Here is a 23,459-nt window from a genome sequence, read left to right on the forward strand (position 1 = left end):
ATTGTGGGGTTGGCTACATGAATCCTTTTTCTTCATTGTGTCTTGTTAAGAGTCAATTTTCATTCAAATCTAATAAAGAATGACCATTTCTAATATTTTCTAACCATGTCTTTAGGTCTACCTCTACCTTTCTTAACATAAGTCAAATCTAATACATTTACTCTCCTAATTGGGCATCAGAAGGCCCCCATTTTATGTGAACAAGCCATCTAAGGCAATCTCTAATCTTATTTTCCACTGGAGCTACTCCAACCTTTTCATGTATATGCTCATTTCGTGTCTTGTCTCTAAGAGTAAAACCACTCATCCACCTGAGCATCCTCATCTTTGCAACATTTAACTTAATATTATGCTTATCTTTTAATGGACCACATTCTGCACCATAAAGCATTGCAGGTCTCACCACCATCTTATAGAATTTTCCCTTAAGTTTGAGGGGGACTTTTCTATCACACAACAAGCCCGATGCATTCATCCACTTCAACCATCCAACTTGAATTATACTAATAATATCCTCATCTATTTCACCATCACTCTGAACAATAAACTAAATATATCTAAAACGTGTACTCTTATTAATGACTTGATCGCCTAAAGTCACAATCCTCCCACTAGATCTATTATTACTAAAATTACACTCTATATATTCAGTTTTAGATCTATTCAAACTAAAGTGTTTATACTCTAAGGTTGACGCCCATAATTCAAGTTTACCTTCAACTCCCTCTCTAATCTTATCAACAAGAAGAATATCATCAGCAAAAAGCATACATCAGGGTACAACCTCTTGCAAATGTCTAGTGAGAACATACATGATCAAAGCAAAAAGATATGGGCTTAAGTCTTATCCTTGATGTAATCCAACTAAAATAAGAAAATACATGGTCAAATCATCTTGTGTTTGAACACAGCTCATGCATATATATTACTAATGACTATAATATAAGCATTATTGACACTTTTTTTTTCTATAACTCTCCATATTACTTCTCTTGAAATTTTATCATATGTTTTCTCTAAATTAATAAATATCATTTGTAGATCCTCCTTATTCTCCATCAAACCTCTTAATAAATGTATAGCTTCTATAGTAGAGCTATCCGGCATGAATCCAAATTGATTTTGAGAAACATTAGTATCACATAAACTAGCTCCATAAATCTCTCCCAAATGATAATAAAATGATAAATATATTCGAATGCATCAATGAGAAATTAGAACAACAAAAAATCAACAAGAAATTACAGTTTATTTGCCGCATTTATAATTTCTGTTGTGTTAAATTTAAACAAAATCATAAGCACTAGCGAAGCCAATAACACGGTAGGCAGAAGAAATTAAGTCAATGAAAGAATTTACCAAAATAAGTAATATGGACCTCACGCTAGTTCAAGTAGATGGCTCTTCTGGGTGTCAATTAGTCACTTGCACCATACTCGAATAAATCACGCATCAAACTTGTAGACATAAGATCAAAATTTTGAAGAAGAAATTCTATTTAATCAAAGTTATTAATTAAATGCCTCATATTTCTCATTCCTATTCTAATTTATATGGTTGGCAAAAGATGAATTCTCTTTAATTTCAAAGAATTATCAAATCGAACTTTTAAATACCCCAAGCAGAAGTTAAGGCGCAGAAGAAAAATGAAGCTACGGATGTTGGAGTAAGTAACAGCCCCGGAAAAGATGATATGATAGCACCGGAAAAAACTGAGGTGTAACGACAGACAACCCTTAGATGTAGTTTGCCCGTAGAAGCATTGAGTGTTGTGGCTGGCCATAAGTATAGAGGAATTCCCAAGCGAATGGAAGGCATATCAATGACAGGAAAAATTATTCTGTGCAGAGTCCATATCCCAATGAAAATGGGCCACGTCCGGTACCGAGCTAATACTGAGCGGTACTCAGTAACTAGACGGTTCTCCCGTCCAATGTACGTACAAAATAATCTCTCAAATGACAGAGACTTAACAGTGAGGACAACCTCCAAAAATAGCAGAATTGAATTGTAACGGAAGCTGCAAAAATTGGCAGGCATAACTAACAGTGGTGGAACTGTAGCTACAGAGATGAAGACTACATAAGATTTTAGGGTGTATCATAATTATTTTTCTTAATTCCATGCAGGAGAAAAATATATGGGGCCCTTTTTTGGTTATTGCACCTGCATCCGTCCTAAATAATTGGGCTGATGAAGTCAATCGTTTCTGTCCTGATTTAAAGACGCTTCCATACTGGGGTGCACTTCCTGAAAGGATGGTTCTTAGGAAAAATATTAACCCAAAGCGCCTGTATAGAAGGTACGTTAATATTCCTCTTTTTTTCCCCAAAATGGTAAATTTCCTGAGAAAATCCTGTGTTTGAATTCTTTTATCGCATTGAATAATTTTTTTTTTTCATTCTTAGGGAAGCTGGATTTCACATACTGATTACGAGTTATCAGCTGCTCGTGACTGATGAGAAGTATTTGCGTCGAGTGAAGTGGCAGTATATGGTTTTAGATGAAGCACAAGCCATAAAGAGTTCAAATAGGTTTGCTGACCTGCATTTCTTTGTGTGTTTTGTCTTGACGTTTCTTTCATATGTAACATGAATATTGTCTGTAATCTGGTTAATCATTGTCATTGGTAAAAGTGGCGCTAGGTTGATTAGATTTAGGCTTAATTTGAGACAGCTTTCTTACTATTTTCTAAAATGACTTTTTAGTACAAAGATTTCTAATTTAAGAAATTTTTTACTAGAAAGCCGTTTTAGAAAGCAACAAAAAAATTGTGCCAAACAAAGCCTTACTCATGGTTTAGGAGATTGTTTTACCTGATGCATTTCTGCTTTATTGATTCATCTGTGCAGCATACGTTGGAAGACATTGCTCAGCTTCAACTGTAGAAATCGCTTGCTTTTGACTGGAACCCCCATACAAAATAACATGGCAGAATTATGGGCCCTTCTTCATTTCATCATGCCAACACTGTTCGATAGTCACGAGCAATTTAATGAATGGTTTTCTAAGGGGTATTGCTTCTTACTTGTATCTATTTTTTTGTGGCAAATATTGTATTTTTCTTATGCTCTTGTTAACTTTGGCAGCATTGAGAGCCACGCAGAGCATGGAGGTACTCTAAATGAGCATCAGCTTAACAGACTGGTATTGTTTATTTTTTTGTTGATTTTGATAGCGTTATTTTGAGTAAATGGCATAGAAAATACTTGTTTAGGATGGAGTTAACACCACATGCACTAATTAGAACGGAGAAGGGTTAATAAAGCAGATCCTAAATTTATTGAAATAAGGCATATGATGATGGCGGTTCTGATTATAATGACAATCATATCAAGGGAAATAATGGAGGATGAAAAGATTTGATGAAGAAGAAAATGAACTAGTTGCAGTTTTTGAATCTTATGCTTTTAGTTTTCCTGATTATGAACCTGCTGGAGCTTATCTGAAACTGTTCGTTGTTTATGATCTTTTTAAAGAAGACACTACAAATCAAGCTAGAAAGATATTGCATACGTTATTTACAAATTTAGCCTTATTTTTCTAAATTTTCTGGTTCTTTTGCGAGTTAGATTGATAATGATGTGTCATTTATTCAACTCTTCATGAAACTGCAATTTTTATTTTACTTTTTGACAGCATGCTGTCCTCAAGCCATTCATGTTGCGGAGAGTTAAGAAAGACGTCATATCAGAAATGACTTTGAAGAAGGAAATTACGGTGCATTGTAAACTAAGTTCACGACAACAAGCTTTCTATCAGGCTATAAAGAACAAAATTTCATTATCTGAGCTTCTAGATGGGCATCGTGGGCATCTAAATGATAAAAAAATTGTTAACTTGATGAATATTGTTATTCAATTACGAAAGGTACTTTTTATTTCTTCGACAAAATGTTTGTATTTTGGTGCATTCTAAGAATCAGGCTATGACATTGTGTATTGCTTTTGCTGTTGTTTCTTTTGCTTTATCTGTCCAGTGTCAAGTTGAAATTGAGAAGCTTCAACGATTTGCACTTTTCTGTTCTATAACCTGCTTTTTTATTTTTTAGAGTTCAGATGATTCTGACTTATGAAACTTTCGCTTCCTGTTAAATGACAGGTGTGCAACCATCCAGAGTTATTTGAACGAAATGAGGGTAGCTCATACTTGCATTTCGCAGATATTCCCAACTCTCTGCTTCCTCCTTCCTTCGGGGAATTAGAGGACGTTTGGTACTCTGGAGATTGTAATCCTATATCATACAAGGTACTTTTTAACTCTTTAATTGATCTCTTATTGTGCGCTTTTGACCTTTTATTGCTTTCCTTTTCTTTCATTACATGACCTCTTTGGTGAATTCATATTTTCAGGTTCCAAAGCTTCTATATCGAGAATTTGTTAGAAGTGCTGGAACGCCTTTTCCTGTCTCTGGTCTTCCACCTAAGGAATCTCTAGAGAGGCTTTTTAATATATTTTCACCCCAAAATATTCACCAGTCAACTTTTTCAAACTGTACAGATATTTCTTCAAGAAGTTCTGGAACCTTCGGTTTTACCCGTCTGATAAATCTTTCTCCCTCAGTGGTCTCATTTCTAGCAAGTTGCTCTTTACTTGAGAGGTTATTTTTTTCTGTAATGTGTTGGGATAGACCATTTATAGATGACATACTGGACATTTTTATGAATTTGGAGGGCAATGACCTTGAATATGATAAATTGGAGAAAGGGAAAGTAAGAGCTGTTACACGAATGCTGTTGTTACCAACAAACTCTGAGGCTAGATTGCTCAGGAGAAGATATGCAACAGGTCCTGGAGAAGCTCCATTTGAACCTTTAGTTGTTTCTCATCAGGAAAGGTTAACATCAAACATCAGGCTCTTGCGTTCATCCTATGCATTTATTCCTCGAGCAAGAGCTCCTCTGGTATGCTTTGAAATAAAAGAAAACTAGTCTCCTTTTTCATGAAGATCATAGTGCCTTAGAAATTCTAGCAACCTATTGTTGCCTTCGTGTATTACATCTTACTCTCATCTTATTTGTTCTCTTCACAGATAAATGCTTATTGCCCTGAAAGAAACTTTGCATATCAAACGGTCGAAGCATTGCACCACCCTTGGGCAAAGCGGCTATTTGTTGGGTTTGCTCGTACATCTGAGTTTAATGGCCCTAGAAGGCCCATCAATCCTCATCACTTGATAGAAGAGATTGACACTAAAGAATTTTCTTTCAAACCTGTTCTTGAGCTATCACATAGAATCTTTGGTTCTAGTCCTCCCATGCAGAGTTTCGACCCAGCTAAAATGCTTACGGTAACAGAAACACACCCTCTCGAGTATTTTTTTTAAAAGTGTATGTTTGGTGTGATGCACTTGCACCACATTTGCTAGTTATCTGAAGAATGGAGAACATCATTGGCATGTAAAGCCTTCCTCGTGGTAATGGCCATGTTGTGCTGGTTCTTTCCCTGAAACCATGTGGAGTAGCATGTCGCTGTGGTGTATTAACATAATATTATACTTCTGTTCCAGAGAAGATGAAGATTTTTAACTCAGTTAACTAAAATTCTTTTTATCATAGGATTCTGGTAAACTTCAAACATTGGATATACTACTGAAGCGCCTTCGTGCTGAAAATCATCGCGTGCTTCTATTCGCTCAGATGACAAAAATGTTGAATATTCTCGAGGTATTTCCATTCTTTTGTGCTTGTTGCTACTTTGTTACCTTCTAGAATACAATACTCAACGGTCTTCAAATTTGAAAATGTAAAACATTTTCATGTTAGAGTAATGTTTGTATGCCTGTGTGCTGAAGATGGTTGATGGATTAGGATTGCATTACGCAAGAGTCATCCATGTCATACTACTACCTTATCACTCCCATGGCTCTTATGATTCTATATTCTAGCTTAGTATAAATCCATTTCCAATATGCAAGATGATTCACCTTGTTACTCTCATGACTCCCATGCTTCTATATTCTAGTTTAGGTATTATTACCTCTTCAAAAGCTTCAATAAAAACTGTTCCTAGAATCCTTCCACTCTAATTTTTTCATGATTGATTTAGTTGATCACATGGTCTAAGGGCTTGTTAATTGTGCTGTAGGATTATATGAATTACAGAAAGTACAAGTATTTTAGACTTGATGGATCATCCACCATCATGGACCGTCGTGACATGGTCAGAGACTTCCAACGCAGGTCTGCAAATCCTTGTCTGAATTGCACTTCTTTAATGTTCTTTTGACAATGCTTAGCATGTTTTTGCCCCTTATTCAAATTATTAGTTAATATATTCCCTGAACTTTTTGCAATTTGACAATTTTGTTGCATGTTGCAGGAATGACATTTTTGTTTTCTTGCTGAGTACAAGAGCTGGAGGGTTGGGAATAAATCTGACCGCTGCTGATACCGTCATTTTTTATGAAAGCGATTGGAACCCAACTTTAGATCTACAAGCGATGGATAGGGCGCATCGTTTAGGTCAAACTAAGGAGGTAAGCAAATACAAAATTGAACTTGGTCACCTGCCATTTTCTGCTGTGGATTAATTAATAGAATGGTGTGATAACAGTTTATGTAGAATATTAGCTGTTATGTGTGCTTCTTTTTCTTTTGAATCATTCATGTCTTTCCTCTTTATTTAAGGTAACCGTGTACCGGTTGATTTGCAAAGAGACCGTTGAAGAAAAGATTTTGCAAAGAGCAAGCCAGAAGAACACTGTACAGCAGTTGGTCATGACAGGTGGCCATGTTCAAGGTGATCTATTGAAGCCTGAAGATGTAGTTTCCTTGTTACTTGATGATTCCCAGTTGGAGCAGAAACTCAGAGAAATACCACCACAGGTTGATTGTCTTCATTCTCCTCTTGAGTATTGATTACTAGTACATTTAGTTGCCTATTCATATCAGGAAAACGAGAAAGGAATCTACAGAACATTGACCATGCTGTAACTGATCATTCAAGGAAATAGCTTTTGACACTATTGACTTTAGGGTCCGTTTGTGGTAATTTCAGTTGCATGTCAGTGCACTGACCGCAGTAGGTATTATAGCTATTTTATTGCAACTATCACATTAATGGGTCTGGTTGTAAAACCTCTTTCTCACCATGAAACATTTGTGAAAAAGTATTAAGAAAATTATAGTCAAATAGTTGTATAACAGCTGCTAAAAGATAAAATCATATAAAAACTGTTCCAATTGGGAGAAATTATTCCGTGCGGAGTCTGGACGGTAAAGAACCGTCTGGATGTGAGTGTACACAGTGTAAAAAAAAACCGAACTGTGTGCAAAATTATACTCAGTGTGCACACTGTGTATAGTCACATCCGGACGGTTCTTTACCATCCGGATTCCACATGGAATAATTGCATCCAATTGGACCCTTAACTCAATTGATGACTCTTGCTGATGCTGGTTCCTCTCTTCTGGAAATTGGCCTATACCATTAGAACTGAACCATGCTATGTTTCTAATCAGAACCGCTGGATTCAAGTGAAAGTTGCTGTTTCTTATTAGTATTTTCGCAGATTAAGGATCGGCAGAAAAAGAAGAGAGGAAACAAAGGAATACGAGTGGATGCTGATGGATTGGTATCTTTGGAAGAACTTGAAAAAGCTGAATTGCGAGTTGCAGAAGATGAATCTGCTCAGCAGCAGAGTGGAAAATCCAGTAACAAAAAGGTATCTACCCTTTTTTTGTTTAGCAACAAAACGTCAACCTGTCTTTATTTTCTCTAAACCCCTTATTTTTTCAACAGAGGAAACGAGGTTCTGATAAGAAAAACTCTGCAAAATCTCAGAATCCTCAGGAGTCTTCCACCCTTGCAAATTCACCTATGGAGGCAGATGAAGCCAATCCCCTGGCTTTGGAGGAGAAGCCATCCAGACCAAAGAGAGCAAAGAAAAATGTCAACAGAAACCTTGAGCCATCACCTTCTTCTGCCTCAGGATCAGTCACTGTGAACTCTTCTGACCACACTCGCGCCATTGATGAAGCCATAGCTCAGGAAGCCATGGGATTACAATCTGGCAACACAATAGAACACTATTGATAACATAAAAAATGAGCATTTTAGATGATTTCCGAAACGACTGAGAGAACCAGGCCTCGAAGCCATGAGCACAGATGAATAAAGTTGTGCTCGCGAGGAATTCTTTGATTTCAGCTGAGTTTCTTCAGATTTGGCATCACCAGCTGCATTGAAAATTGATGTACAGAGTGCTTAAAATCAATGGAATCCTGCAGAGATGTGCGCTTTCCCTGTTGGCATTTTGTGGGTATCTGGAAGATGTTGCGTTGTATATTTAAAATTTTGTCTACACTTTGAGAGTCGTTGTTGTACAGCTGAGTCTAACGGATCTTTCTTTTTTTTTTTTTGACTTAAAGTAGAGTGCACGCTGCACTTTACTTGTTGGGAAAAATGAAAAGAACTTTCTATATGGTGTAATTATTTATCTGTAATTCTTTACTTGTGCGTGCGTTATGGTCTACACTAATACCTGAACAAGTTATTAGTATTCTTCTATCCACAGCTTTTCATTATACTCAGTTTGATTGCTTGAACGAGAAGTTGCCCTTATTTTTTTTTCCTATGGGGAGAACTAATGATTAGTGTTTGAAAAAAAGCCAAACAAATAATGCCAACAAAAACTCTTAATTTTTCTATGCGCAATTGTAGCTCTATATCCACGACAGTATTACAGCAGCAAGTCCTTACTAACAAAGTATGTAGAAAAAAAACATATATTTCCTATTATGTATAGTTTTATTATGTATAATTATGCTATATTTACTCTAATTTTTCAATTAGATTAGTTATATTAGTGAGTAATTTTAGCTTGATGGTGATTCTGATTTGCTAAGTCATTTTGTAATGAAGAACTGTTGGTATTCTTTTTTTTTTTTTTTCTAGTATGTGTTTCTAATAAAACTGTTTGAAAACATATAAGAACTGTATAATGGAAAAGCAAAAGAAAGGAAAAAAAGAGAGTAAATTAAACTGAAATTCAATCATAGGAGTAACTGGAGTTCATTCATGTCAATTGAGGGATTGGCTGTTGTAAGTACTTTTGTGAGGTTATTTATCTATTTGTTGTGATTATTAGCCATTATAAGCACTTCAATCTAATCAAATATAGGTTTTGTTTGGAATAATTTTTTGTTGCTTTTAAAAAAATTTATATTAGAAAGCTGTTTTAAAAAGTAATAAGAAAATTATCTCAAATGAAGCCTTATTTGATTTGGGATAATTTTTACCACTATTTTTTCACAACTTTAAATTTTTTGTGTGCTAAACAACTGCTTTAAAAAATAGTAAGAAAATTATATGAAGCCTTAGTTCAAAGCTTCCACTTCACATTTGTTGCGTCCTAGAATATTTGCAGCTGTAGAGAAAGATAAAGTTTAACGTCCAAGCTTTATACAAAAATCCAGCACACAAATATGAAGAAAAGATGGTTGCATCAATCACAAGAGACACCGTAATTTTTAACTGGAAACCCCCTGAATAAGAGAAAAACTACGGGGCCTAGCCTAGTTTGAATGAATCCACTAATGTTTGCAATTGATTACAAATGAGGCCCTTCCCAAGAAGGAAGGTCTTGGCTCGATGTAACAAATATACATCATACATAATGCATTATATGTTGGGAGTTAGAAAAATCAGTGTTGATATGTTCGTTTGGGTGGTAGGATCATAGTCGGCAAGCGATGTAGGTCGAAAGGACAATAATCGGATGGTAGTGATCGGAAGGACCGTAGTCGGGCGACGGAGGTCAGGATGGCCTTTGTTGGGCAGTGGTGGTAGGAAAGACTGTAGTAAGTGGGCGACGGTGGTCAAAAGGATTGTAGTTGACAATGTTGGTCGGAGAGGTCATAATTGATGATGATCGATGGCCGGGTAGGAGTCCAGCAAATTCCTGTGATTGGGTAAAAGTTCAGCAATGGTCAAGAAGAACTCTAGAGGTGGTTGACAAACAAGCAGAAGTCTGATGGTGGTTGGCGGACTGGCGGTCATAATTTGTATGATATTCCAATTTATGCGTTGAATCCTCCAAATATACTTTGGACCCTTGATTTGGGCTTATTTGAGCTCAGATTTTATTGATTTTGCTGTCGTTGGGTTCATCTTTTCAAGAAGTTCAATCGACCATAAGTTTGTTGAAATCGGAGTTTGGATGATCTCAAATTTAATTTTAAAAACTTTCAACTCAATTTTGTCTGAAGATTCATGTCTAATTAAGATGAATTTTTGATGATATATCAAAATTAACAGATAATTCTATCTCTTATTCTATTGAACAAGTTGAACTGTGTTGGTCAATATTCAATGCAATAAAATCATTCCTGCTTCAAATATGATAATTTTTGCTTGAATATATTCATATTATATATTTATAATTTATTATTCATTATTTCAAAATTATAAATTATTTTTCCAAAAAAATGTAATATTTTTATCACATAAATTAATTGTCATCTAAAATAAAATTCTAATGTCATTGTCTTATGTTCCAATGAAGCCAAGCCCACTAGTTTTTTTTTATCTCTTATTCTATTGAACAAGTTGAACTGTGTTGGTCAATATTCAATGCAATAAAATCATTCCTGCTTCAAATATGATAATTTTTGCTTGAATATATTCATATTATATATTTATAATTTATTATTCATTATTTCAAAATTATAAATTATTTTTCCAAAAAAATGTAATATTTTTATCACATAAATTAATTGTCATCTAAAATAAAATTCTAATGTCATTGTCTTATGTTCCAATGAAGCCAAACCCACTAGTTTTTTTTAAACGAGACAGCTGTACGACATGGTTGGACATCGACTTTTGGTTAGTTAATCCAGAACAGCCAAACGCGTCGCCTGCACCCGATCGAGGGTTCTGCACAGCTGCGGCAGCGCTCCATCTCGTCGCTTTCATCTCTCGCAGCCATTTCTTCGTCTACCGCTCTCCACGAGAGATCCTGGTCTAAAACCCTAGTCAGTTCCAACTGATTCTCGCTAACAGTTGAAGGGGTTAGTCCACGAAGGGCATCTGATCTGTAAAAGAACTTTGGGAGGAAATTTCAGCTCTGCATTAATCAGTCATGGTTACTTCGAGGGCCGGCTCTACTACATCCCTTCCTCACATTCTTACTATTGAGGATTTTAAGGTAATTTCTATTTGCGATTGTTTTTTGCCGTCAATTCCTGGTTCTGGTTGATTTCCGTATTTTTGTCTGTTCAGGGTGATTTCTCATTCGATGCATTGTTTGGAAACTTGGTGAATGAGCTGCTACCGTCTTTCCAAGACGAGGACGCGGATTTAATTGACGGCGCAACCGGGCATGATGGCCTGCCCAATGGCCACATGAGGGTGCCGTCCGACACCGTGAAATTGGATCAAGAACCTCTTTTTCCGGAAGTTGACGCACTTCGTGCTTTGTTTAGGGATTCTTTCAAGGAGCTTGTCGATCTTAAACGACAGGTACCCAGCAAGAACTGGAAATTTCGTACAATATTGATTGATCTTTACTTTTATGATTTGTGAAAATTTACTGGTCATCTAGCATTTGCTTATGCTTGCCTGCATCTCCTTTATCTTGAAGATTGATGGCAGGCTTCAGAATTTGAAGCAGGAGGTGGCCATCCAAGATTCCAAGCACCGGAAGACTCTCTCAGAGGTCAGCTTTGTTTTTGTTTTGGCTTCTCAAATAATTAGATGAAAAGAAAACTGCATACTTTGACTCTCTGCTCTTTAAGTGAATTTCAGCATTTTACCGCTTTCACTATAGTGTTTAGGCAGCTGATCTCTGATTATGTGCTTTTTTGAGCCTCTTATTATGCTCCTTTTTAGTCTCCACATACTGCTAGTTTGTTGCTTTCGTACGTATACATTGCTTTTTATATCACAGAAGTGTTATGTGCTAATATAAGGAAAAAACAAGGCCTGTTGATCCAATCGATCCAAGATCTCAGGCATCTCTTTTTGAAATATGCATCTTTGTTATTCATTCGAGTTCATGGCTCATGCCATGACAAGCTGTTGTTACAACAGCAGATGCTGCAAGTGAGCTTATTATGCATGTTTATTATTAGCCTTTGGTGCCCTCCCACGTTTGAGTATACCATAAATAATCCATATGTTGCATTTGATTATGTTTCTATTTCTGTTCACAACTTCACATGTCAAAATTCTGAAAAGATTACCTGTTTTGCAAGTGCAAGTATATGGTAAAAAGATCCCATTTTCCAGTGGAAGATGCAAATTATTTCTGTATGCTCAGTAAGTTTAGTGCTTCTCTAATCTAAGACTAAGAAAGTCGTGTATTTGAAGCAGTAAACTGCTCATTTTGATAGAAAGATGAGTATGCAATGATGAAGCATGATTCCTTTTCATTCTCGGTTAATATTTTTTGCTTTTATTTGTGCATGGTTGAGTCTGGCATGATATACAAATAGATTTCCATTCTTGTAAATTTTGAGCACATGCATTTATGGGTTTTATTCTGTGCCATAGATCTATCAAATGCAATATTAGGTTTGCTTCGTAAGTTGAGTTGTTTTCGTTTGTTTCTTACACAGCTAGAAAAAGGCGTCGATGGTTTGTTTGATAGCTTTGCTAGATTGGATTCTAGAATTTCTAGTGTTGGGCAGACTGCTGCAAAAATTGGAGACCATCTCCAGGTAAATTGGCTCTATCAAATTTGGTTTTATAAAGCCATTGTTATTGTTTCATGGTTTCTTTTCCATGATTCATTAGTACAACTTCCGATCGCTACCACTTGTTAAGAAACGCAAAAGTTTAGATTTCTTAATTTTCAGACTGCAGATTCCCAGCGTGAAACAGCCAGTCAAACGATTGATCTCATAAAGGTGACTGATTGATCTCTTCTGGATGCTTTTAGTTTTTATCTATATTTTCTTTTTAAATAGTCATCCTATGCTTTACATAATCTTGCAGTATCTGATGGAGTTCAATAGCAGCCCTGGTGACCTGATGGAACTTTCACCTCTGTTTTCTGATGATAGTCGTGTTGCTGAGGCAGCTTCAGTTGCTCAAAAATTACGTTAGTTCCCTGTTTTACTTTTTTCAGGACTAGCTTATTTATTTTGTAATACTCTCAGGACCCTTAAGCTGTTTTGAAAACAACAATTCTGCAGCATCTATAATAGATCGATTAATTTTGTTGTAATCTTTTATATCTAAAACTCCCAGTACTCACAAACTGTTGGGTTGTATCTATCAAATCATCCTTTTATTCACTTGTCTTGAACAATGCTATTTTGAAATAGTTTAAGATCTTCAACTGTCCCGAAAAACCCAATTCAACATTTATTAAATTCCATTTATGGTTAAGTTCATTCCATAGTAGACCTACCTGCCATGAATCCAAATTGATTTTGAGAAACATTAGTATCACGCCACAACCTATGCTTCATAACTCTCTCCCATAGTTTTAAAGTATGACACATTAACTTAATTCCTCTATAAGTTGCACAATCTTGTGCATCACCTTTATTCTTAAAAGTAGGAATCAACACACATTCTCCACTCATTTGACATCTTTTTAGTTTTCAAAATAATATTAAAAAGTTCTGTAAGCCAAGAAATTCCTTCATCTCTTATGCATTTTTAGATCTCTAATGGAATATAATTGATGCGGGCGAAGCTAGATTTTTTTTAAAATTTTCTTTATGTTTCCTTGCTTCCAAGTTGGCTATATGAGTATTTAATATTTGGGTTGTTTTTTTCTTGATGGGCTTGGCCCATATCTTTCCATGATGGCTGATTGTAGTGTGTTCCCTAGGCAATATTTAGATTCCATTTGCTGGATGTTGGTTTTTCAAGAAAATTTCGGATAGCTATTGGAGTTCTCCAGGCAGATTTCGGTTTCTCCTATGCTAGGAATACCTGCTACTGGTTTCCCATGTTGTTTTGGTTTTCCTTGGGCTTGGTTTCCTGCTGTTGGCCGTTCCCCTTCCCTCCTTGCTGTTTCCTAGAGTAATGTTTGATCTTCTCAAGAATTGGCTTCTATTGGCTGCTTGGGGTGGCACATTTATGTGGGCATTTGGACCTTTTTTTTTCCCCTATTAATAGGGTTGATTTGTTGCTGGAGTTTTGGATGTTGAATGGTGATAATATTTGGACACTATAATTTGCGGGTTATTTAGCTTGCGAGCCATCTTCCTCTACCTCACTTCTTCTATTTCATCTCAGTCTTCTATCTATTCTTCTCTCCATGGTTTTCATTTCTCTTATATCTTTCTTCTAAAATCTTTGATAAGTTGTTTTTATTTTAAGTTGTAGGGTGTCATTGAGTTGTGTTTTTAATTTAAAAATAACATGGTTATATTATTTTATGTTTGTCAATGTTTTGGGAAATAAAGTTATTTTTAGTTTGCAATATTAGTTTGTGTTATATTTGTATTTTTATTTCATCAATAATAAGGTCCAACAGCTTTTCCACACTTGATTTTCTTTAAAGCCTCTCTAACTTCGGTTTTACCTATGATGCACGGACATGGACACGGCGACACGGACACGACACGACACGGACACGGAACACGGCTTTCTTTTAAAATATAGGACACGGGTACGGCGCGGACATGACAATACATTTTTTTATATAATGTATATATATTAATGTAATATCATATTAAAAATGACAAACAATAATAAATGAATGACATGATAACTTGTCTATCTTATAATATAAAAGATTTAGTACAAAATATCTAGTACAACCACAAAAATATAAGCAAATAATCACTTACTACAACAACAAGCATTCAAGCTTCAACTTTTATGATTAGCTTTAGAGGTTTGTTTTTGGCCTTCAATATCATCATCATTGAATATCACTACTTTCAACTCTGATTCAATAAGAGAAAGATTTGTAATTGTGCAAAAAGAGAGGAGATAAAAATACCTTCACTGCCAAAGAGAAATGAAAATGAAAATATTCGATGAATGGGTATTAAATGCAGACGTTGATTTGGTGTTATGGATATGAAATAAGAAATTTAGTTTAAATCTCGCCAAATATAAGAAATTATATTTTTAAAAAATTATAAAATATTTAAGATACGCGTGCATGTCGGACACGCGTGTCCAATTTATTTTTAATATTTTTTTAATCGGACACATTTTCGGCGTGTCCGACACGTGTCGGAGGAGTGTCGTGTCGGACACGGCGTCGGACACTGCACGCCTCTTTGAGGAGAAGTGTCGGTGCATCATAGGGTTTTACTAATACACATGTAAAAATAAAAATCTTTATTTTCATTTAGGATGCTAAGGTCACTAAAATAAATTGCACTCACAATCTTTATTGAAAACTTTAGCAAAATATCTTATCCGTCTTTATTGAATATCCTCTTCTAATAAAAATATTTTTTGATTTTCATCCTTAATACACTTCACTTGAACTAAATTCTTATTACTCTTATATCTTTGTTTGACTAATTTATACATATATATTTCACCCTCCTTAGTTTCTAATCTATTAGATAATTCATTAAAAGCTAAAATCTTTGCATCGCATATTACTTTCTTAGACTCTGTATGAGCCTCCTTATATCTTTCCCAATTATCAGAATTTTTACATTTAAATAAAATTTTATAATAAATCTTATTAGTTTTTATCTTTTCTTGCACATTTTGACTCCACCGCAAATTATTTTTACTATTATGAGCTTTTCTCTTTGATACTCTAAGCACATCTTTTGTATAGAGAGAATAAATAGGATCTACATATGTTATTTATTGATTTAGGGAAAACATATGATAAAGTTCCAAAAGAAGTGCTATGGAGAATTTTAGAAAGAACGGGGTTAATAATGTTTATATTCAAGTCATCAAGGATATGTATGCATGAGATGTTACTTGTGTACAAACACAAGATGATTTGACCAAGTATTTTCCTATTTCAATTGGATTACATCAAGGATCAACCTTAAGCCCCTATCTTTTTTGCTTTAGTCATGGATGTTCTCACTAGACATTTGCAAGAGGTTGTATCCTGTTGTATGCTTTTTGTTGATAAGACTAGAGAGGGACTTGAAGGTAAACTTGATTTATGAAGGCCAACATTAGAGTCTAAAGGCTTTGGTTTGAGTAGATCTAAAATTGAATATATGGAGTGTAATTTTAGTAATAATAGATCTAGTAGGGGGATTGTGACTTTGGGCGATCAAATCGTTAATAAGAATACACGTTTTAGATATCTTGGGTCTAATGTTTAGAGTGATGGTGAAATAGATGAGATATTATTAGTAGAATTCAAGTTGGATGGTTGAAGTGGAGGAATGCATCAAGCTTGTGGTGTGATAGAAAAGTCCTCCTCAAATTTAAGGGAAAATTCTATAAGATGGTGGTAAGTCCTGCAATGTTTTATAGTGCAGAATGTTGACCATTAAAACAGAAACATAATATTAAGTTAAATATTGCAGAGATGAGGATGCTCAAGTGGATGAGTGGTTTTACTCTTTGAGACATGATACAAAATGAGCATATACGTGAAAAGGTTGGAGTAGCTCCAGTGGAAGATAAGATTAGAGAGAGTCGCCTTAGATGGTTTGGTCACATAAAATGGCGGCCTTCTGATGACCCAGTTAGGAAAGTTGATGTATTAGATTTGGCTTTTGTTAAGAAAGGTAGAGGTAGACCTAAAAATACTTGGTTGGAAAATATTAGAAAAGACTTTTCTTTATTAGATTTAAATGAAAATTTGACTCTTAACAGGACACAATGGAGAAAAAAGATTCATCTAGCCGACCCCACATAGTGGGATAAAGGCTTGATGTTTTTGTTGTTGTAAAGTTCTTTGGGTCATGAAACTTGAAGGTCATATTAGAGGTCAAATATTCTTTTAATATTCCATACCATTCTCAAGAAAGAGTCCGAGGCTCTCAGCCATGCTTACTATTTATTTACTTTTGTTCAAGTATAGAAACCAGTAATCAGCATGCAACAAGTCTTTTTCTTAAAATTTACATAGCCATCCACCTTAAGTTTGCAGTCACATACTTATATTTGTTGTAGTGTTATGTTATGCGGTCATTTTTATTGTAAATTATAGATCATAATTTTCAAAACAATTGGATGTTTATCACTCATACAGTTCCAGTTCAATAAGTTATAGATGGGTTTGTTCCAAATGATAAAATTCTTCTATGCTTAGTGACCTATAGTTCTTCTGTACTTCTTATTCCTCCACAAGTTGCTACAGTCAGAGCTCCTGCTGGATACTTATGTTGGGACAAGATCATACAATGCTTAGCGGCTGTGTTGATCAGCAGTTTTCCACACCTACCTTTATAAATCTGTCAAATCTTATTCTTTGGGTTTTTTTTAAGATAATATGGTGTAATTTTCAATCTGCTTATCTTATTTTCTATGAAAGAGATGTTGAATATTAGTAGACAATCTGTACAAACTTCTTTTTCAGCATTCCCACGTAAAAAAGTATTTTCCACATCATATTATTGCATAAACCATCCAAGGTTAGGAACTAGAAAAATTATGACGCAAAATTTATTCATTTTAGCAATAGGAGCAAATGCTTTTTGGTAGTCTACTTTATAGAATTGTGATGTGAAACGTAATGCATGGAAACAAAAACTGCTTGGGAATTTTAATATAAGATTGTTAAAGCTTTGCTAGTTATAGAATTAAAGCTTACCCAAATTAAGTTCTCGGAATTATCAGTCGAAATTAAGTAAGGCATGCGGTTACAACTAGATTAATGGGACAATATCAAATTGACAACATAGAATTAGATAGTAATGTTATGGAGAGCAACAATAATCCACAATTAACAAATATAACTTTTCACCTTGGGTCTCTCACTCACTCTCTTGTTGGTGGCACTTTTAATCGAGGAAGATTGAGAGCAACCGAGCGATGTCACTAGGAGACAAATGGCGCACAAAGTGTAGTCCGTTGGAGTGGGAGCCGATGGCGGGTAGTCCATGGGATGACTAGAGAGCATCCAACGTCTTATCCTTTCTTCCTTGATCATCAAAGACGAAGTCGTGGTTGATGTCGGGATCGGCCGTCTATGGATGTGGAGAACTCTCTTCTTGATCCCTTGAGCCGACCACTTGTTGAAGCAAAAGAGGAGAAGAGGGGGGGGAGGCGGCTATGGTGGGGGCTAAGAGGAAAATGCAGGAAATTTGAAATAAAATTCAAATTTTAGTGGTTTAGGAGAGGGATTTAATTTGAATTTCAAATTAATCCAATGAGGGAGAGAGGGGCAGCAATGGGGAGAAGATTTGGGCTGAATTTGTGGAGCTAGTAAGGTGATTAGGAGAGAGAGAGGTGGCCATTAAGGGGCCGGCCATGTAGGAGGTGAGGTGGCGTTGAGGTTTTGAGTAGGTGGGGACCACTAGTCTTAATTTCAAGATTTTAATAAAATCTGAAATTAAAACTTTGGTTTTTATTTGGGAAGAGATTCCTAAATTAAAGACATTCAATTAGATTGATTTCGAATTTCAAATTCGAAATTTAAAATCCAATTAAATTGAGGGCATGATTTAGGGAAGCAATTTAGGAAACAATTAATGGCTCATAACTATTTGAATTTCAATTTTGAAATCCAAAGGAGGGGCAAGAGGTGGCGGCAGGAAGGGGGGAAGAGAGCCGGCGGGCTGGTGGGCTGGCCGGCAGCTGCTGGCCAGCGGGTTGGGCTGGCCGGTGACTGCTGGCCGGCGGATTGGGGCTGCAGGCCGGCGGCTTGGGCAATCCAGGGAGGGGGCGGCGGCAAGAGCAAAGGAAAGAAGAGAGGGAAAATTTCTAGGGATTCGGCGAGTGAAAACGCAATTTCCCACGAAAAGCTTCAATCCAAATCTCCACAACACGAAGTGCTCAAGAGAACTAAAGAAAAAATGAAAGACAAGAAAAACCTAGAACTCACAAAGAGATCTAGTTCTCCTACGAACTCACTAAGAGATCGAGGAGGGTGAACTCACAAAGAGAACTCAAAAATAAAATTTTCATTTCATCAAAAACTAACTATTACATAAGAAAAGGGCCATTCAAAAACTAACTATTACATAAGAAAAGGGCCATATATAGGCCTCCAAATGACAAAGAAAATAAAAGACTAAAATATTCCTTGGGCTACAATAGCGACCAAATACCCATAATGGCAAAAGCGGAAAAAAACTGAAATTAAAAGAAACTACTACATAAAATGACTCAAAATAAAACTCATGATCGTGGTCGTCGATCTCCGGCGTCTCCTGATCGTACACGTGTCGAAAATGCTGAAGATGTCCTCATCAAATTGAGTATATCATTTTACAATTAGCCTTGCTTTTTGCTGTTCCAAACTTTCATCTGCTTTATATTTAACAAGAAAACACATTTGCATCGTATGTGTTTTTTCACTTTTGAGTTTTGATAGCACAACAATCTCCAAGTTTGATTTTATTTCAAAACAATCATCTCCTCTGTCATGAAATACTTCTAATTCTTATTTTATAATGCCTCAAATAGAATTTGTAGAATTTTATGGCATCTAAGCTAATGTTTATAAGGAACGCTTTATGTGCAAAAGAAAATTTTTGAAAAATGTGGGTGGATTTTGCGGTAAATATGAGAATATGAGATAAATGTTTGGTCATTGTTATGAGAATTAACTGACAACAGTACTAAATCTTTGGCTTGCCATAGACTTAGGGTAGGCTTTGTCCTCCCTGTATAGAGTTTAAGAGATTTAGTGATAGCAGTAATATTATTCTTGCATTTTTGTAGCTAAGATGTAAAGAGAGAATATATTAAGTTCATCAAACTTATCTTCTATTTGGTTCTCCCTTGAAAAGTTCGAATAAATAAACTTTGTTTTTCATCAAAAATGATATTTTTCAGTGAAAGATTGTTGTAGTTAGATGATACAATTGATACCATCCTTAAATGAATGTGAATCTAAAAATGACACGCTAAAGTGCTCAAGAATCATACTTACCCAACGTTGTTTGTGTATATGAACATATGACAATTAAAAATATTTAGAGAAAGTTTTCATTAAAAATTATTTGTTAAAAAAATTTCAGTAGATAGTTCATGGAAATCAATCATTTTTGATTGTATTTTATTAATTAGATATGTAGAGGTTAGAATAACTTCTCCTCAATATTTTTTGGGAAGTCAGATTTTGAAAGAGACGAGTCATGGTGACTCCTAGGAATGTCAATTTATGATCCAACCCGAAAACCCTACCCGAACCTCGACTCGGAAAATTCGGTTTCGGGTCATTTAAAACACTAAGTGACTATACATGAATCGAATGATATAAATGATAAATTAGATTTTTATTAAGAAACCAATGAAGTTTTTCCCATAGTCAAATAAAACCTTTCTAGTTGCCTTATAATAGAAGTTATACCTGTCATTACATCAGTTGCCACTCCTGCCTCCTGTTGTGTTAGTGAAAACATGTGGTGGAATCAATTTGACTCAAAATTTAGTGATTTTAATTTGACTGGAGTTAATTTTGATTTTTAGATGAACTTGAGCTGGTCATGAATTGGAATTATCAATATCGCTCAAGATGAACTCGCCCTAGCTTTGAGATATAGTGCTTGACTCCAAATTTCCTTTGAGATCCAATTAATTGCTACCACTTTAGAACCGGTCCAAACAATATAAAAAGGCCCTAGTTATCCATGCATTTGCACATATACTTTTCCAGATGGGAGTCCATGAATTTATTAAAATTTTCCCAAATGCATAAAAATTCTGGAACTGTATCCCAGTTTTGTCTTTCTTCCCGTATTCATAAATTCAGTGCCAGCAAATCTTAGTTAATTATTTGGGGAGAAATCCTTAATTTGGAGTTATTCATTTAAAAGCCAAATTCTGATAATTATTGAAGTTAAATCAACCCAATACATGGGCTTATTTGGTTGGTTGTAGATATAAAACATGTTTACAAAATAATGACTTTATGTCCCCTGATTTTGTATGTGAAAACTTCATCATTACATTGAGGGGTTTGAGGAGATTAAAATCTATGCTGCTTTCTATATGCATCCAACCAGACGTAGAATCTAGTAGATTTGTTCACTTTTTACATTGCATTTTTCACCTATAAACAACCAAATGGTCCCTAACTTAGTCATTTATGAACTAGTAAGTTTACAAAAATTTAATTTTTAACTAAATTTCAGTCTAGTTGTCCGATAGCTATCACTATTAAATTAATTAATTGTTAATTAGTTAGAATAAGAGGGGAAAATTAGACAAATTGAGAATGACTTATTGTTGAAAGTGATGGCAGTGTCACCTCCTTGGTTTTTCAATGCTAAAGTGGAGCGATCCACACTTGTGGCTGCAATGATGCAACATTGCAACCTGACTTCAAGGCTGCAAAAAATGCAGCAATGCCACTGAGATGCTTGGGTCGAGCTGCTTAGTCATATTTTGATTGTTACCACTATAATCAACTACTTTATATCAGCACGAGTCGGAGAATCTCTTGCATCCACCATCAAGGACTGCAATGTGCGTTGACATTGCTTTTTTAAGTAGACTATCTGTTTATTTTAATGTTGCTAATTTGACATGTTTTTCTTTGATATTGGGATAAAACAATTTTTATTTCATACATTTTGAGGTTTACTTGAAGGAAATACTTCTTTGTATTGACCCTTCTCTGAGAGGCTAAATTGACTTGATTATGTATAGGATCATTTGCTGAAGACGATGTTGGTAGGCATGGTATTAATGTGCCATCTACTGTAGGAGCTACAAATGCAAGCAGAGGTTTAGAAGTAGCTGTTGCAAATCTTCAGGACTATTGTAATGGTCTGTACGTCTGAGTTGCTTCCTATCAGTTTGTTGCAGTTAGTTTTTATCCTGAGTTTTCTTAAGGACTTTTTTTGTAAATTTGTTTTCTGCAGAATTGGAGAATAGGTTGTTGTCACGGTTTGATGCAGCTTCACAGAGGAGAGAATTATCAACCATGGCAGAATGTGCAAAAATTCTATCCCAAGTAGGCTTCTCTATTTAATATGATAATTTTGGGTTAAATTAGGTTAAATAATAGAACAAATAATTGAAGGATGCATGGACGAATCCTACAGATTTTATCTCAGCTTTAAATATATTAATAACCAGTTTGTTGAAATAAATATGGTGCAGTTTTTTTTTTTTGGGAAAGATCTTCAATATTAACATATCTGGAAAGTTGAATTTGACATTTGATTCTATCATGCTTTATCACATTTTATATGTATCTATTGTCCTTTTGGCTTTAAATATAGCATGTTGCTAATTTATTTTTAGAAGCAATGGAACAATATCTTGCTGTCAATGGCGTGGTAGTCTTTAAGAAACATCTATGATCTTCTCAGTCATCCTACTTCATACCATATTTTTCTCAAAATATACTTCAAGTATTGATATCTTCAGTGTAAGTTTATGTGGACTTTTGCCAACGAATAATGTAGATTGGAATGACATCTCTACATGGCTTGACATGGAGACCCCATATGCCAAATTGATGAAAAGTGGTGCAAGATAAAGCTGGAATATGGTCTTTGATCTAATTATAAATAAAAATTAATGGCACTTGTGTCGAGATGTGGATATTAATATGATAAAATAGTCATGCCTGATAGCTATGTTAATTACAAAACTTAGATGCAAAATTTGAGAGTATGATGATGCAGAGAATAAAAGTGAAAGGGAGAGCAAGGTGTATTCTGGATTTATTGCATTAAACTGGAATGGGGTATATCTCATTTGCCTCCAAAATGTGTCTTAGGTATGTGCAGGGATGGATAAGGAACGTTGACCATTTAGTTCAGTGTGTCAGTTGTTTGACATTGACTATACATGCCTTTGGATTTATTATTTGCTTCATATAGTTTTAGGTTAATAGGACTACTGATATACAACGGTTAAGGATATAGGATTTTTAATGCCACCTAGGATGAAATTTACAAATAAAATTCATTATTGATAGACTACTAAAAGTTTTAGTGAGAATTTTGTGGCTTTTAATATAAGGATGACAAACATTACAAAATATAATTTAACAATCACCCAAATTGCAAAATTTAATGAGAAAATAATGACAAACATAAAATTCCATCAATAACTTAGTTCATGATTAAAAAAAAAAAGAAAGGGCACAAATCTTACTTGACAAAATTTAGATTGCATATGCAAAACCAATCACTTAAGGATATAAATTACCCCAAATGGATGAACCCGATTCTATTTTGATATAAGGAGTCTCCCTCCGAAAGTAATTGTTGACAATTGTGAAGCACTTAAAGAGTACACACCAATACGCACATATAAGAGGGGGAAATTGTAATTATATTTCAATATTCAATGCTCAATAATTTTAACATTCCTTAGGATTCTTATTTTAGTGTACAAAGGGCCAAAAATGAGAAACTTATTGGGATCTGTCAAAATCTACTAAAAATAATAGGTTTAAATATATCTTTTTTAATTCAAGC

General features: G+C 35.0%; 2 protein-coding genes across 3 annotated transcripts in view; both read left to right on the forward strand.

The window, feature by feature from the left end:
* Window positions 1-8,534, forward strand: part of LOC110105056 (chromatin-remodeling ATPase INO80) — a 28,260-nt gene extending 19,726 nt beyond the window's left edge. For both annotated transcript variants that reach the window (XM_020834416.2, XM_028693523.1), the window contains exons 9-22: window positions 2,130-2,302; window positions 2,409-2,534; window positions 2,853-3,014; window positions 3,090-3,147; window positions 3,640-3,870; window positions 4,102-4,248; window positions 4,353-4,904; window positions 5,033-5,290; window positions 5,559-5,666; window positions 6,088-6,182; window positions 6,322-6,478; window positions 6,630-6,827; window positions 7,514-7,666; window positions 7,744-8,534. In XM_020834416.2, coding sequence (XP_020690075.1) covers window positions 2,130-2,302; window positions 2,409-2,534; window positions 2,853-3,014; window positions 3,090-3,147; window positions 3,640-3,870; window positions 4,102-4,248; window positions 4,353-4,904; window positions 5,033-5,290; window positions 5,559-5,666; window positions 6,088-6,182; window positions 6,322-6,478; window positions 6,630-6,827; window positions 7,514-7,666; window positions 7,744-8,037 — 2,712 coding nt within the window. In that variant the 3' untranslated portion in view covers window positions 8,038-8,534. The remainder of the gene's footprint in view (window positions 1-2,129; window positions 2,303-2,408; window positions 2,535-2,852; window positions 3,015-3,089; window positions 3,148-3,639; window positions 3,871-4,101; window positions 4,249-4,352; window positions 4,905-5,032; window positions 5,291-5,558; window positions 5,667-6,087; window positions 6,183-6,321; window positions 6,479-6,629; window positions 6,828-7,513; window positions 7,667-7,743) is intronic.
* A 2,271-nt stretch (window positions 8,535-10,805) lies between these two features.
* Window positions 10,806-23,459, forward strand: part of LOC110105057 (exocyst complex component 5) — a 45,006-nt gene continuing 32,352 nt past the window's right edge. The window contains exons 1-8 of the mRNA XM_020834417.2: window positions 10,806-11,152; window positions 11,227-11,466; window positions 11,588-11,662; window positions 12,564-12,665; window positions 12,804-12,854; window positions 12,943-13,048; window positions 21,673-21,792; window positions 21,888-21,979. Coding sequence (XP_020690076.1) covers window positions 11,087-11,152; window positions 11,227-11,466; window positions 11,588-11,662; window positions 12,564-12,665; window positions 12,804-12,854; window positions 12,943-13,048; window positions 21,673-21,792; window positions 21,888-21,979 — 852 coding nt within the window. The 5' untranslated portion in view covers window positions 10,806-11,086. The remainder of the gene's footprint in view (window positions 11,153-11,226; window positions 11,467-11,587; window positions 11,663-12,563; window positions 12,666-12,803; window positions 12,855-12,942; window positions 13,049-21,672; window positions 21,793-21,887; window positions 21,980-23,459) is intronic.

Source organism: Dendrobium catenatum, unplaced genomic scaffold, assembly GCF_001605985.2.
Source record: "Dendrobium catenatum unplaced genomic scaffold, ASM160598v2 fragScaff_scaffold_313, whole genome shotgun sequence".
In the NCBI taxonomy this organism is placed as follows: Eukaryota; Viridiplantae; Streptophyta; class Magnoliopsida; order Asparagales; family Orchidaceae; genus Dendrobium; species Dendrobium catenatum.